The sequence below is a fragment of the Grus americana genome, chromosome 7 (assembly GCF_028858705.1).
Source record: "Grus americana isolate bGruAme1 chromosome 7, bGruAme1.mat, whole genome shotgun sequence".
NCBI lineage: Eukaryota > Metazoa > Chordata > Aves > Gruiformes > Gruidae > Grus > Grus americana.
The window spans coordinates 50,173-66,936 of NC_072858.1; the positions used below are offsets into that span (position 1 = coordinate 50,173).

Genomic DNA, 16,764 nt, shown 5'->3' on the forward strand with positions numbered 1-16,764 from the left:
ATTTACTGAGTTACATGGTTTATGCTACCATAGCACAGGGAGATGAAAAAGGGAAAGGCTGACACATTGCTTTAAAGGGCCATCACTGTTTTATGAGTTTTCCTACAATGTTCTGTGCCATCCAACAACCACCAAGTATCTGAAGTCAAAACAAACATTCCACTTCAGTCACAGAATTACCTGCTCTACAATAGATGCCAGCCTCCCAAGGGCCAAGCCACACTCATCCCCTCGAGTCACAACAGCACTGCCCAGCTTCACTACAATCCGCTTTGCATGCTTCAGCTCACTGCGGTGTGCAAATGATTTTCCATGTGCACGGCTGAGTGGCATGGTGATAAATGGGATGTTGCTCCAACAACGGATGGATTCATTCCTTAATCTTTGGTTACGGCAAGGGAGATCTGTGGTTAAAGAAAGAAAGAAAGAAGGAAAAGAAATAAATGCAGTTTTAAGTGTTTCATTCAGACATTAAGCCCTTGAACTCATGCATATTTCATCCCTTTCCAAAGCTAAAGCTCACAATACACACTTCTCTGTGACTAGGCATGAGAAGCTAGCTTTCAAGTCAGCAAAATAAAGTGAGAACCAATAATATTTGAGCTGCACTAACCATCCCTGAGGTATATAAAGCAATATCCCACGTGTCACAGAGCTTTGACTCTGGGAATCTAGAAGACTAAACTGAAGGATGCTCAGAGCCCATATAGCTCACATCAGAAGTAAAAGTACTAGTTTTAAAAACAATCTCCTTTGCCATGCCTCATTAGATACAGCTAGAGAGCTTTCCTCTCTGTAGTAGTGCAGAAAGCTTGACTGTTAGGCAAGAAAAGAAACACAGCTTTCACAACGTCTCTAAATAAGGTATTTTTGCACATTGCTCAAACAGGGGCAGCAGGAGGGGGATGACAGACATACATACTGGAAGTCACGTTCCTACAGGATAAATAGGTGTTGGAGGGAGAAGAGACAGTCACAGCATTACTCGGGTAAGACACAACGATACATAAGGCTGGCACTTTGCCCAAGTCGATGAGCTAGGGAACATTTCCTCAGCAAAATCTTTGTTTTCAAAATGCCTGCAAAGGACAGTAAGGGCACTATCAGGACAGCAGATTAAAGAGAACAGCAACTATTAAGGTACAATCACAAAGAGCAGTCTGGACCCTTTCTAATTGACAAAGAAGTGGACCCAAACACATAAAGTCCCACAGTTAAGCTGAAGGAATGAAGGCAGATGGAAAGCACTTCCAACATACTTCATATGAAGTTTTGCAGAGCCACAGTGAATTGTGTCCGAAGGAGGCATGCAGATAAGAACACCTGCAGTCCAAGTGTGTCAACTGGATAATATAATATGGATAAAGCCATATTGCTTGAAAAAAAATTGAAACCACATTTCCTTATCCTCCAGCTAGTTCCCCATTACTATTCAGAAGCTGCATTACACCAGGTCAACTTTTAGACAGTCTCAAAAATACCAGTATAGCAAAAAAAGAGGGAGAATGCTTCTGACATAATTACAGAAAAAATGGCTATTGACACTACACTCTGGGACCAAAAGTGCAACTTAGTCAAAAGATGGCACACATTCACAGAAAAAAAACACGGAGATCATCATACTGGATGCTACTGAAAGGCATTTAAAGAGGACAATACAATCATCAGGCACAGTCAACATGGGCTCACAAATGGAAAGTCCTGTGTAACTAATTTGATATCCTTCTACAATAAGGTCAGTTGCCCAGTGGAGAAAAGGAAGGCGGTGGATGTAGTTTTTCTGGATTTTAGTGAGGCTTTTGATACTATTATTCACAGTATCCTTCTGGACAAGTTGTCCAACTGTGAGATGAGCAGGTTCACTGTGTGTTGGGTGAAGAACTGGCTGAATGACAGAGCTCAAAGGGTTGTAGTGAATGAGACTACATCTGGCTAGCGATTGGTCACCAGTGGTGTTCCTCAGGACTCAATTCTAGGGCCGGTGCTGTTCAATATTCTTATCAATGATCTGGATGCAGGAGTTGACTGCACCATTAGCAAGCCTACTGATGGTACTAAACTGGGAGATGCTGTTGACTGTCTCAAGGGACAAGAGGCCTTGCAGAGGGATCTAGATAGATTGGAGCACTGAGCAATCATCAATGGCATGAAATTTAACAAGAACAAATGCCGGATTCTGCACCGGGGACAGAGTAACACCAGACACAAGTATAAATTGGGAGAGGAGTGCCTGGAGAGCAGCCCTGCAGAACAGGATCTGGGGTGCTGGTTGGCAGCCGACTCAACAGGACCCAGCAGTGTGCCCTGACAGCCAAGAGGACAAACCACATCCTGGGGGACATCAAACACAGCACGGCCAGTCGGTCCAGAGAGCAACTGTCCCACTGTGTTTAGTGTTGGTGCAGCCTCACCTTGAGTACTGTGTGTGGCTCTGGGCCCCACAACTTAAGAACGTGAAGGTACTTGAATGTGTCCAGGGGAGAGCAACAAAGCTGGTGACAGGGCTGGAAGGCAAGTCCTCTGAGGAGTGGCTGAGGACTCGGGGTTTGTCTAGTTTGGAGAACAGGGGGCTGAGGGACGACCTCATCGCTCTCTGCAGCTTCCTGAGGAGGGGACATGCTGATCTCTTCTCCCTGGGATCCAGGGACAGGATGCCTAGGAATGGTTCAAAACTGCATCAGGGGAGGTTCAGACTGGACATAAGGAAACACTTCTTTACCGAGAGGATCAGGCTTCCAGAGAGGTGCTAGATGTCCCGTGCCCGTCAGCATTTAAGAGGTACTTGGACATGAAGTAGTCAGGCAGTTGGACGAGATGATCATTGTAAGTCCCTTCCAACTGAACTCTTCTATTCTAGTCAATCCTAATCAATATCTCATCTGAAGATGTAGAGGTTTCTTTACAAATCAGTAAACTAAATCCTATGCCATGGTCAGAGTTACCTGATTTTATTTATCTGTTCAGTCTCTCTAATTTTGATGCTCCGTAATACAAAATAGATTCATTTACAACCTAAAGTGACTATTCTGGGTGTTACTTCTGCTGGAGAAAGACAGGAATGAACACAGTGCTACAGAAAAGAGAAACTTGTTTTAAATAAATAAATCTTTTGTTCGTTACACACGCAGAAGAAGTTTAAATGATTAATCATAACTGAGGGCTGCACTAACATGTCATGCGTATAAAAGTAAAAAATGGAATTTGGAGGTCAGTTTCATTTGCCTGTCATTTTCATGATGGAATACTTGTGAATGTAAATAAGGTTTACCATACACACAAAAGAATAGGTGAAGAAGTCCAATTCAACTGTTCTATCCAGCATTATACATTACCATATAGTATTTGCCTATCCCACACAGTATGACCAGAAAGGAGTAAAAACAATTTATTTCCAATTTTCTTGGCTAGAACTTCAGGGTTTAGAAGGTTCTAAGGTGGCAGCTGTTGAGGGATAACCAGTATCTGAAAACAAACCACTGTTTTTTTTTCCCCCCAGAAAAACAAGGGAAAAGACAACAGCTGTAGAACAAGCAGAGAATTTCACTTCGCTAAAGTCCTAATTGTGAATCTCACTCTATGACTGCATAAACCTTTTTTAGTTATTTTAGACCAGTCAACTTTTCTGACAAATAGGTTTCTAGGTGTTCCAGTTTTTATATCCAGTACCTTGTCAACAGTTTCACTTCCTTAATAAAGAAGGGGAAACACATGAAAGAGACTTAAGTATTTGGCACTGCAGATCCTTTTATGTAACTTGCATGAGGCTTACTTCTCAGGAATAAAGCAGCAGAACTTCAAAATACACACAAGCTGAACAGGATCACAACAGAAACAGTGGAGAACAAAAGAAAACTGTGATAAATGCTCACTCCAGCTTTAGAACGCAGCTGATGAAGTAACTAGAGTTGACTACCGTCAACACCAAGGAATAATTTTCACAGTGTTAACTATAAGTAGGTTATTGAATTTGGAAAACACAGAATATTTAGAAATACTGCAAATGCAGAAGTCAACAGAGCTACAGCTCAGAAAAAGCAAGTTTAGCATTTCCAAGATTTCAACATTTATTGATTCATATAAATATCAACAAAACAGAAATGGGAAATTAATCTCGCATGCAATGGTAAACAGTTTATGTCTTGATCTAACAGAGTCTATCTAACCTTGCCTTCTCTATTTCAGACCACTAATCAAATAGACAGTGAATTGTTCTCTCAGGTTTTCAGGGAAAAACTATTTACAGGGCACCTATGCATTTACACTCAGGTCTCCTGCAAGCACCTTTCCACTTTTATCTAATCTGAATAAATTTGAGCTTCACACTTTGCTTTACTCAAGACATCTGTGGGCTGAAACTGCAGATGGAGGAACAGGCATAATCAGATCTTGTTTTCCAGGAATGTACCAGGTTGAAATAAAGAACTTTTACAATAGCAGTACTTTCACAATTGAGGGGTTTTTTTGTTTGTTTGGGGGGGTTTTTTGTTTGGTTTGGTTTTGTGGCTTGCTGTTTTTTGCTTGAAACGCACATTGAAATGAAAAATACACCCTCTCAGACATCCAGCTGAATATTATTGAGTTAAGGGAGAAAGTAACATTAAGAAAGTACAGCTTCAACTCCAGCTCACTCCAGAGACTGCAAGTTTTGAATGATGTTAATGAGGTGATTTTCATTTCAACACAGGAAAGAGCATAGGCATGCCCAGACACATACTGACCAACACTGTAAGAAACATGTGCTTTCTCTCATACATACATAAACGTGAAATGGCTGCGATGGCATGTGGCGATAACACAAAGCACCATCCAGGGGAACGGACAAGAGGGCTCAGAGCAGCTCGACACAACATTTTGAGATGCCTTCTGGAAATCAAGGATACCTGTAAGTTAAAAGGAAGGGAGGAGGGAGGAAAACTGGTTAAATATCAGTGAATTTCCATCTGTATTTCCCTCCTCACCTGCCCCCCCCCCCCAACTCTTCTTTGTCCTGTAGAGTCTTAATGCAATTTCCCTGTGCAAGAGACAGCCCACTCTCCCCGTTTTGCAGAATTCTCAGACTATGGCTTAGAAGAACTGAAGGCCCCTGTTCCCTATCTGCTGGCAGAAGATCATTATTACAGCTTACTACAAGACAGTCAGCCTCACCTCCATCCCTGGAAAGGTGATGGAACAGATCATTCTGGATGTCATCTCTAAGTGTGTGGAAGAAAAGAAGGTTATCAGGAGTGGTCAACATGGATTCACCAAGGGGAAGTCATGCCTGACCAATCCGATAGCCTTCTATGATAGCATGACTGGCTGGGCAGATGAGGCGAGAGCAGCGGATGTTGTCCACCTCAACTCGAGCAAAGCTTTTGACACTGTCTCCCATAACATCCTCATAGGTAAGTGCGGGTTAGATGAGTGGACTCTGAGGTGGATTGAGAACTGGCTGAATGACGGAGCTCAGGGGGTTGTGATAAGCGACACACAAGTCTAGTTGGAGGCCTGTAGTGAGCAGCGTGCCCCGAGGGGTCGGTACTGGGTCTAGTCTTATTCAACATCTTCATCAACGACCTGGATGAGGGGACAGAGTGCACCCTCAGCAAGTTTGCTGACAGTACAAAACTGGGAGGAGTGGCCGATACACCAGAAGGCTGCCCTGCCATTCAGGGAGGCCTGGACAGGCTGGAGAGTTGGGTGGACAGGAACCTAATGAAATTCAACAAAGGCAAGTGCAGGGTCCTGCACCCAGGGAGGAATAAACCCCAGCACCAGTACAGGTTAGGGGTTGACCTACTGGCAAGCAGCGCTGTGGAGAAGGACCTGGGAGTTCTGGTGGACAAGAAGCTCTCCATGAGCCAGCAGCGTGCCATCGTGGCCATGAAGGCCAGTGGTATCCTGGGGTACATTAAGAAGAGTGTGGCCAGCTGCTTGAGGGAGGTTATCCTCCTCCCCATCTACTCTGCCCTGGTGAGGCCACATCTGGAGTTCTGTGTGCAGTTCTGGGCTCCCTAGTTCAAGAAAGACAAGGAACTACTGGAGAGGGTCCAGCGGAGGGCTACGAGGATGATGAGGGGCCTGGAGCATCTCTGGTATGAGGAAAGGCTGAGAGAGCTGGGGCTGTTCAGCCTGGAGAAGACTGAGAGGGGATCTGGTCAACGCTTTTATAAATATCTAAAGGGGGAGTGTCAAGAGGATGGGGCCAGCCTCTTTTCAGTGGTGCCCAGTGACAGGACAAGGGGCAACGGGCACAAACTGGAACACAGGAAGTTCCATCTCAATATGAGGAAAAACTTCTTCATTTTGAGGGTGACTGAGCACTGGGACAGGCTGCCCAGAGAGGCTGTGAAGTCTCCTTCTCTGGAGATACTCAAAACCCGCCTGGATGCAATCCTATGCAACCTGCTCTAGGTGAACCTCCTTGAGCAGAGTGGTTGGACTAGATGATCTCCAGAGGTCCCTTCTAACCCCTACCATTCTGTGACTAAAGATCAAGAACAAAACATGTTTCCCCAAGAAGGGAAAAGACTATTAGTGAGTGTACCTACAACGGAGAAAAGTCATAACTTTGTCCACAGAGAAGCCTGGAAGGGAAAAGAAAACAAAAAAAAAAAAGAAAGAAAAAAAAAAGGAGAGGTTGTATCATCCAGACTTCTCTGTACACCCCACAATAGAGCATCTATTATACTTCTATATTGAATAGGGCTGAGATTCATGAGAAGATATGCTGATTGACTTTTACCTGAGCACTACCAAATGACAAGATGTTAACCATGATTACAAGGACACTGATTTCCACGGTATTTGGCATTAGTTTCCCTTGACTAAACTTTTAAATACTCAGGATTATTGTAATTCAAAATCCACTAGACCAAGTACCCAGCAAAAAAGGGATACACAATTAGCAATTTCATGTGACAGGTCTAGTTGAAGTAATACATCCAGTATCACAAAGGAAACAAAGGAGATTAACAAGAATCCGGTTCTCCCAGACAGTGCTTAAGCCACGAAACCTCTCCTTCCCCTTTGACAAAATTTTGCTTCCTTCACTTGCTTTCAATCCATCCCTCCGTGCCACTGGAACAGAGCTAACAACATCGCACAAGTTGTGATAGGGAGAAGGTACTGAAGAGAGGAAAAGGAGAGCTCATAGTAACTGCATTGGAAGACTGCTATTACAAATACCATTGCAATTGTAGCACCTGGTAGTTCTGGCATGCGTGTGGATAAACACTTGAAGTTGCTTGATTACCCTGCATCAGTGTATCGTTATTTTACCTCATTATAATCCTTATGAAAATATACACCTCTACATAAGTCAAGGCAGCCACCAGCAGATAATGGTTCTCCTGTTTTGTCTAGTAAAGATTACATAGCATGGCGTTTTAACAATATTAATTTGCAATGTCCCTCCAGTTCTGTATTTCATCTGAAATGGCAGTCTTGACCACTGCCAGGGTGAGGCAAAGGACTCGGAGCAGAGGATTCAACTGAGCAAGTAGCCCAAGTTTTCTTCTTATAACAGGGCAAGCTTAAAGGAGCTGGTGAACAGTACCAACTAGACATTCCCTCTGTGAACCCTTACCAGGTGCCTCATGCACCTGCCTCTGGGGAGCACAGCAATTCCCATGGTTCATATGTCTGCCTGTTTGAGTTCATATGTCTGCCTGTTTGAGCCTTCCACCCTGAAGTTCATCCTGACATCTACTATCAGCCCTCATGTTCCCAGTAGGGTCTTAGTTGTGCCTCAGAGGGATCCTCAAAGTTCAGCAGCTCCTCATCACCTGAGCTGGCAAATGGCAGGTCCTTTACCTAGAACCCCTTCCACCACAGTTATCCTGAGCTTCACACCTTGAACAGCTATCCTGGTCCTCCTCAGCTCCTTTCACAGACCACCTCCCCTAGGGAACAGAACCAGGCACCCTACCTGAAGTTCCACCCCCAGACGTTTCCTGTTACCATCTCTCCTGTCACCATGTCTCCTGTCAGGCCTTCGACTCCCACTACAGTAACGATCTTCCCTGGCGTTGCACCGTCATTAGAATACAGACCCATACTAGCTAGACCAAGCTGTGTTGTCATCTTGGTTGCTCCTACTGATCTGCCAGAGAATCACTTCACATTCTCGCTACAGGGCTGCCTGCAACTAAGAGCAACCTCGTCCACCTGGAAGACTGCCTCCTGTTTCCCTTTGCCAGACAGCTTTGCTAAGAGCGAGCAGGCAGGGAGCAGTAAGAAGTGGCAGACAGTGTGGATCTTTTGAAGGAAAAAAGATTAGAAAGAAATAGCACATTGTCAAAAATAGCTTTTGAGAAAAGGCAAGGAGACTAAGCTAACAAGAAGACAGAACCAGAAATTTTAGAGCAACAGCAGACATCAAGAAAAGGAGAGATAGGTGAAATGGGAACAATGCTGCAGAAAGCACAGATAGAGCACAGGGCGTGCTATAAATTACGAGCTTTCTTTCAGGCTGCTCTGAGGCTGCAGAACAACTCCCTTCTCTCATCTCACTCAATCAAGGATTTAAAGTTAATTTCAATGCCCATTTTCCATTCCACTTCCACCATTTCCATACCTGGAATGGTTCTGGTCTTCAGTAACAAACAAAAAAAGCTACATAGTTTAAAAAAAAACAAACCCAAACCAACCAAACTTCTGCCTTACTTGGAGGGGAAGGAGCAATAAAAAGAAATGCAAAACGCGTTATTCAGATATTTCTCCAAGACTTCAGAATCAGCTTAAAAATTTATTTTTTTCATTACCAGGAAAACTCCTTTCAAACTAGTAACCAAACCTGACTTTAAAAAATATCATTCTCCCATCGCCTCTTTAAATAATAAAAGTTACCCTTATATTATTGCCCACAGAAAGCAATACTAGTTTTCATGAATTTATTATCTTCATAACAGCTGTTAAATAGCACAGTACATTTAGATTCCATTTCAGATCAGTGTAAAGAGACCCAGTCATCTTCCCAAGCAATCAGAGGTCTCAAATCCTAAAATCGGTGCCTTTAACGACAACAATCTGTAACACTGATTTTTCAGTCTGCTGGCTGCAGGCTCATGGGATGTCCACAACTATTTGCAATGAGTCGATAAAATAAAACTAAATAAACTTTTTTCACAGTTTTATATATAAAGGCCAATATCTCAACTAAGCTTTAGGACGTTCCACAAGTGAAAAAAAAATAAAATATCTGGAAACCAAACTCCTATAGAAAGAGCTATCCTGTATTACACTTAAGCAATTAGGCAGAGAGAAATCAAATTCCAAGCAAACACACACAATTCTAATGAAGTAAGTCTTTACCATAACGCAAGTAAGTCCTCTGTAACGTTCGGGGGCGGGGGGTGTTGTTATATAAACAGCTTTGCTACCTTACCAACTAAAACTTCTCTAAGAAAAAAAAAAAAAATCTGCAGTTTTTACCGCAAAGTCAAAACCAAGAAACCTTCCCAGGGGGAAGCCGGTTCAGAAGAACTGACTAAAGTAAAGCTTCAAATAAATTGTCTTCAGAATAGCCCGCAAACAGCTCTGCCCGGTTCCACCGCAGCTCGGCACGCAGAGAACAGGCGACGCACAGCAAGACGAACCGCGCCGCTCTCCTGCCAAGGGTCCGCTCCGGCAGGGCAGCGCGCTCACGGCGGCCCGCATCTACCGGCATTGCTTCGCGCAGCGGAGTAACAAACACCCTGTCACTGGCCGGCAGAACCGTTCTACGCGTTAATACTTTCAACCGCCTCACAAGACAGCACCTGCGGAAGCTCAGCGTTGCTCCATCTCGGCACACCTTGTCTACAGACGGGTTCGGCAGCACAAGCAGGGCTCTACGGCAGCAGCCCCGGGCCCTGCGAAGGGCGGGCTGAGGAGCTGCGCGAGTGACGCCGGGGGCAGGCGGCAGGACCCCCTCAGGCGCAGACAGGGAGCCCGGCCTACCACCACACGACGGCAGACACGCTACGTGTCGCACGTTTATCAGTGACACCTGCAGGCGCCACGCCTCGCCCGAGCACTCAGAGCCACCAGAATCTCCGTACCTGAGCCCTCCTGCTGAAACCGCGGCAGAGGCTTCCCGGGGAAGCAGCGCCTGCCGGCAGACCCGGCGGCAGAAGAGCCCGCCCGGGCAGAGCCAGCTGACCCGCCCCAGCCAATCCCCGGTCTCCCGGCGGAGGAGCCACATCAGCGCTGCGAGCGCGGAGCGAAACCAACCGCCGGCTGATGCAACCCCAGCGGCTCCGGCCTCCTCCCTCCCACCGGCACGCACACCTTCCCATCCTGCTGTCCCAGCAGATGATGTAATTCTACTCCACGTTGCAGCACAAAATCCAGGGCTTTACAAGTTATAGCATTAACAACTGTTTTCTGTCTAGTCCCAGACTAGTCCAGACAGCCCTACCCACAGCACGGGCTGCCGAGCCATCTCCCACAACCAGTTTCCCTTGACCTCGATTCTCCCTGTGCTCAGATGTTTGCAGTCTGATACAGACAGCTGATGAAAGGATCTGTAGCCGAAGTTTTGAGAGTGCCTGAGGCCCTTTACCTCCTTTGTTTTCTCCACCGTAGTCCAAACCCCTCCACAAGGGCAAGAGTGCTGGCTTTGCTAGTCACTTATCTCCCACATCCCATTTGCATTCATTGCTAATTTAAGGGAATCATAGAATCGTTTGGGTTGGAAAAGCCCTTTAAGATCCCCAGGTCCAACCGTCACCCCAGCACTGCCCAGCCCCCCACTCACCCCTGTCCCCAAGCACCACATCTACACGGCTGTTAAATCCCCCCAGGGACGGGGACTCCACCACTGCCCTGGGCAGCCTGTTCCAGGGACTGACAGCCCTTTGGGGGAAGACATTTTCCCTCATCTCCAGTCTAAACCTCCCCTGGCACAACCTGAGGCCGTTTCCTCTCGTCCTATGGCTTGTTCCTTGGGAGAAGAGACCGACCCCCACCTGGCTACACCCTCCTGTCAGGGAGCTGTAGAGAGCCACCAGGTCTGTCCTCAGCCTCCTCTTCTCCAGGCTCAACACCCCCAGTTCAAATACTTCATTTGTTTTATACATATATTATCTTCCTTTGTTATCCTATTAAACTGTCTTTATCTCAACCCAGGAGGGTTTTTTTTTTCCGTTCTCCTCCCCATCCCATGCTGGGAGAGGGGTGTGAGGGGTGAGCGAGGAGCTGCATGGTGCTTAGTTACCAGCTGGGGTTAAACCACAAAACTGAACACGGCACTCGAGGTGCGGCCTCACCAGTGCCCAGTACAGGGGGATGGTCACTGCCCCGGTCCTACTGACCACACCATTTCTGCTGTGAGCCAGGGTGCTGTTGGCCTTCTTGGCCACCTGGGCACACCTGGGCTCACGTTCAGCCGGCTGTCGACCAACACCCCCAGCTCCTCTTCCACCATGCAGCTTTCCAGCCACTCTGCCCCAAGCCTGGGGCTGTTGTGACCCAAGTGCAGGACCTGGCACTGAGCCTTGCTGAACCTCATACATCTCATCTCAGCCCATCGATCCGGCCTGTCCAGACCCCTCTGTAGAGCCATCCTACCTTTGAGCAGATCGCTCCCACTTAAGAATGCTTACAGATGACACCAAGTTATCACTGCAAGTACTAGAAACCATAAATCTACAGTTTCTCATCTTCGAAGACATTACAAAATTCATAGTAGCTCCTCAGTTCAAATCAAATACTAGTTATACTGTCTTCTGTCTATACCTGTTTTACCACTGTTACATTCCTATTTTTCTATTAGAATTCAAATAAATGCCAACAGCATTAACTGTCATGTTGTTACAAGACAGTATTTGGATTTTTGTTTGGTTTGTGGGATATTTTTGTTTGTGGGATTGTTTATTTTGTGGGTTTGTTGTTTTCATTTTTTTTTTAATCTTTAATGCATCACTTTCTGGGATCAGGAAACAATCTTCTCTGAAAGTCTCATGACTGTGGCGAAAACCTCATGAAGAATGATCAATATTCAGGTGGTGGTGGTAGGGTTCAAGACATTTGCACAAACCTCAGTTTCTCAAGAATTAATAGAAGACCCAACTCACAATTATTTGACACTCAGATTTCGCTTTCTCCACATGAGGGAAGACAAACCAATCCCACCAAAATAAATATAAGGTCATCACTTTATTAGAAGACTATCTGGTGATCTCCACTATGCCAGAAGTGGAATTTGTTTTAATCATCGCAGTGCACACAAGCCCTGCTCTCCCCTCTTCCTCACTCCAGTTATTAAAGATAAACCTGATGTGTATAATTACAGAATAAAAACAATGCCAACACCAGAACGTTGGTCGGTCACAAAAAAGACAGAACAGTGATTAAAGATATATTACAGCAGGTGATTTTTATGTTAAGCTAAGCCTTCATTTTGATTTTTAAATAGCTAACAAGAAACAAGAATGCCCTCATTTTAGGCTCACCTGGCCAATTTTTAGCACACGCAACTTCTTTGAACTGTGCTTCCAAATAAAAAGCCACAGGTCTCCCTCAACCCCTGCAGATACTGAGGAGCTGCTTTTCTTTTTCAGACACTGAAATAGAGAAAGAATTGGTAAGAGAAAGTGAACAGAAACTAAATCGCTAATTTTGTTTGCCACATGAAACCAGTAGTTTTTATGGACGGGTGCTCATTAGTGGCAAGGAATCCTAGATTTCCTACCTGGTTAGCAGTTATTTACCTCAGTGTACTGCAAGCGTAGTAGGAAGCGAGCAATGGAAAACTGTGGTTTCAGAGAGTTAATGGTAGTGAACACCTTGAGTAATCTTAAAGACAGATCCATCTTTGAGAAAAAGCACGGAACCATCCTGATGGTATTAAAAATCTGCGTAGGCAGACATAGAATCATAGAATCCTGGAATGGTTTGGGTGGGCAGGGACCTCCCAGCCCACCCAGTGCCACCCCTGCCATGGGCAGGGACACCCTCCACTAGCCCAGCTTGCCCAAAGCCCCATCCAACCTGGCCTTGAACACTGCCAGGGAGCCAGGGGCAGCCACAGCTTCTCGGGGCACCCTGTGCCAGGGCCTCAGCACCCTCACAGGGAAGGATTTCTTCCTTAAGAAGAAATGCTACATGCTACCGTCCACCTTTAGTCCTAGACACAATTGCAACAAACACAGGTCTATCTCTGTGCAAAGACATTTTACCCCACCTAATTAAAAAAAATTAAATCACACAGAGTAGCTGCTTTCATCAGGATTACTAAGTGAGGAACATAAGGACACAGGTCAATTTGATCAAGCACTAGTCCTCACTAAGAAACCTCAAGATAGGGCTAGTGAGCATCTTTCAAGCATTTCCTTCTTCACATCATTATCTCTGTACTCTTGCCTGGTTCAAACCTGGCTACTTTCTCCTACCACCTGTTTTCAGCACTGAGCAGCAAAACGTCAGGTTCCACCAGTTGTTAAAGACAAAGACGATAGAACTAGCATCCCAGTTCTGTTCCAGTTTCCCTACAGCCATCAAATGAAGGTTGTACAAGTGCCAAAGATCATTCAGGAAAAGCAACGAGACTGAACAAAAATTTTGTGATAGCTCTGGTTAGTAGAGCGACAATAGTACCACTAAGCAACAAGATGCAAAGCCCCATTGTGGAACCTCTACAACAACTGCCTTCTGGCAACGGTTAAGCCAGCCAGCCACAACCTCCTAAGAAAATCTAGGGAATATTCACCAACTGCAGGATTTATTTCTAAGCCCCTGTCCAATCATTTCTCCAAGAAGAGTGCCACTCAAACCAGCATTCATTCGCATCTCAAGCTCGGGGAACAGTGTGTGCTCAGCTCAGCATTCCCTCCAGTTCCTTTTTTTTAAGCCAGTTGCCTTTACCTACCTTTCCTTTTTTATTCTTCGCCCTCACGATGTGTTTCCCTCTTCTTTTGGGGCTGGGGAGAAACAAGATGGCATTCAGTTTCTATACAGGATAAGCTGACACTCAAATCCTAATGGGGAAAATAAGAAATAAACCAAAACATATCAGTAGAACAGCAGCCTGTCAGATGCGCAGATAAAGTACACGAGCAGGACAAGAAAGCAATTAAAACTACCTGAATACTCTCCTGGTCTCCAGCTTTGCGTGGCTCTGGGGCTATTCACCTTCTCCATACCACTCGTGATTTTACAGACTCGTTGCATGCTCACCCTCTCATTCCTCCCTCTGCTGTGATGCTCAAGTTGTCCCTAAACAATTCTAGCACCAGAAGCGCACCAGTTTTGCCACCCCTCCTGCTCAAAGCTGCAGTTCCCACCCCCCTCCGAAAAACAGCCTGATCATGGTAACATTCTGGTCAGAGACCAACTGACCCACCTGTCTATACAATCACGTGAGTACTAGCACCGGCAACAGAGAAGCACAGCAACTCCTTAGCCTACGCTGCCACTAATAAATCAGTATACAGTGCTCTTGCTCTCCTTATATCAAGGCTATTTCATATATAAAATCACCTCCATTGCTCTTCCTCCACCTTCACGATTATCCTGAACAGAATACAGAATATTACTTAAGGCAGAGTCCAGAATTGCACAGAGTACTCAAGTTCGGACGAAGCAAGAATTTATATAGTGGCATGATATGGTCTTATACTCTGTACTTCATTCCTTAACTGATAATTTCTACCATTCTATTTACTTTTTGACTTTCGCTACACTTTGAACTGACTTTCAGAGTATCATCCACAGTGACTCTCAGATGTTTTCTTCCCTGGATGCTGCAGAAAAATGTAAAAATACCATTGTTCTCATATTTTTACTAATACAACATGCAACACGAGCATCCAAAAAATTACTGAAGCTAAGCCTGAAAGATGGTCACTCTGCTATTGAATACACTTCTTATAACAACCCTGGCAAAGAGCAGCTTAGAAAAGGAAGGTGGTACAGCAAACAAACAAACAAATCAGTAAAGCAGTTACCAAAAATTACACAGATATAGAAAAAGTAACATACTTTCTAAAGTGACTAATTATAAATACTTTATAAATAGAACAAGGAAGAAGAAAACTTCATTTTAACCCTTTATAATTTGCTTCTTGGTGTCATCAAGAGCAAATCTGAGATGAGAAAGGCGGTCAACACGTCCAAGTATCCATCATTTTAGGGTTCAGAGTCAGCACAGGCATAAGCATTTATGGAAGCATTTTAGTTATTTGCCATTTAAGAAAATAAAACTGTTCTTGGCTTCGCAGTACACAGACACTTGCCAAAGGCTTTTGGAAAACTGTGTAAGCTTTGCTCATTTAGTGTCCTTTATCTACACTTTTATTACTTCTTTCAGACAGCTTAAAAAACCCTCTAATCCGATCCTGTTCTCTATCTCCTGTGAAGAAACACTAAGTGAACAACACAGGCTTATCACCAAGAGTGATCTAGGTCAAAACCCCGATAATAACTTTTGTGTGTCACGTAAGTGTCAGGAGGGTTTAAACATTTCCTTTGGGCACGGAGAAATCTTGTAGGTAGACACAAGAGACGAGCAAGGAAAAAGAAACCTCGAGTGGGAGCACAGCTCTGCCCTCACAACGCTCCGGAAGAGCGAGGCCAACGCAGCCCGTACCAGCGAGCCCGGCGCTTGCGGGGCTCCACGCTGCAATTCCACCGTGCCGCTACCTCCGCACCGCAGCCACGCTCTGCGGCCACCAAAAACGTCGGGACCAAAGCCCGCAAGGCTCGGGAAAGCTTGCACGGACCACAACACCAGGGAGCATGCAGGCAGCACGGCACGACCGTGCGTACGGCACCTCTACAGCTTCAAGGCTTAGCTCCCCCCCCCGCCCCGGAGTCCTCGTTCCTCTGCTGCGAGCAACCGCTCCCGATCCTCCCAGTCGCAGGAGGGGAACCGGCAGCAACCGCTTACTTACCGCGGAGCGCCGACGGAAGGCAGAGCCCGGCGCCGGCCGCGCCACGGCTCACCCCTCCGCGAAGGGGCCTGTCGCGCTCAGCTACGGACGGGAGCGGCAGCACGCCCCGCCTCTGCGACCGCCCTAGGCGGCAGGACCGGCAACCGCCGCGGCCCCTCGGCCGGGCCTCCCCGCGACCCCACGGGCGCAGCCCAGGCCGCTCCCCGGTCCCGAGCACGGCACCGCTGCCCCGCCCGGCGCACCGGCCCCGCCTGTGCCAACGACCGCCCGCCGCCTCACGTTGCTTCCGGCCCCGCTCCGCCCCCCGGCAGCCCGGTGCCGCGCTCGGCTGGGGAGAGCGGGCGGTGCGCGCAGGCTCCTGCCCGCGGCGTTCCGGCGGGGGTCGGTGTGCGGGCGATGTGGGGGTTTCGTGCGTATTAACCGATTTTTCCCGTTCCAGCCTGCCTGTGCTCTCCGAGTGCGAGCGCTGCTGAGGCGGCCTCTCCGTTCTCCCCGGCTCAGCCCCGCCGTAGGGCGCGGGAGCGGCCGCGGTATCTCCGCGGGAAGCTGAGGGCGAAAGGCAGCCGCGCTCGGGTGTCGGGCAACGTCACCTCCCGGCTCACCGTGACGGCCAGTATCGGTGGCGGTAGGACGCGGACTCTGGCACAGCGGGGCGTAAAGCAGTGCCAGAGGGAAGTACGCTTCCTAGGAAAACTTCCAGGTGCCAGGGCCCTCTGATAGGCGGCATTAGTGACGCAGTGCCGTGTGGGTCTGCTACGTCATCTTGAAGACTGCAAACGTGTTGCAGGATCGCGTTTATGTATTCTTGTAATAACTGTTTCTGAGGTACACGGACGTACGGCGGCACGCCGGAACGCTACGTTGCGCCAGATGCAGAAGGCAAGGATTGGGAGCACAGCGTGGGACACCT

The 16,764-nt window shown here is 46.7% G+C and overlaps 1 protein-coding gene across 17 annotated transcripts in view; it reads right to left on the reverse strand.

Moving 5' to 3' along the window:
- Positions 1 to 16,558, reverse strand: part of ALDH18A1 (aldehyde dehydrogenase 18 family member A1) — a 40,974-nt gene extending 24,416 nt beyond the window's left edge. For 2 of the 17 annotated variants that reach the window (XM_054832491.1, XM_054832484.1), the window contains exons 1-4: positions 16,457 to 16,558; positions 13,832 to 13,940; positions 4,757 to 4,880; positions 181 to 404 (exon numbers count right to left, since the gene is read on the reverse strand). In XM_054832491.1, coding sequence (XP_054688466.1) covers positions 181 to 404; positions 4,757 to 4,850 — 318 coding nt within the window. In that variant the 5' untranslated portion in view covers positions 4,851 to 4,880; positions 13,832 to 13,940; positions 16,457 to 16,558. Of the gene's footprint in view, positions 1 to 180; positions 405 to 922; positions 1,080 to 2,411; positions 2,656 to 4,756; positions 4,881 to 9,740; positions 9,922 to 10,022; positions 10,164 to 12,416; positions 12,528 to 13,831; positions 13,941 to 14,045; positions 15,831 to 15,854 lie in introns of those variants that run through there. The other 15 variants (XM_054832490.1, XM_054832487.1, XM_054832489.1 and 12 more) reach the window with 13 other exon arrangements.
- Between the last annotated feature and the right edge of the window lie 206 nt (positions 16,559 to 16,764).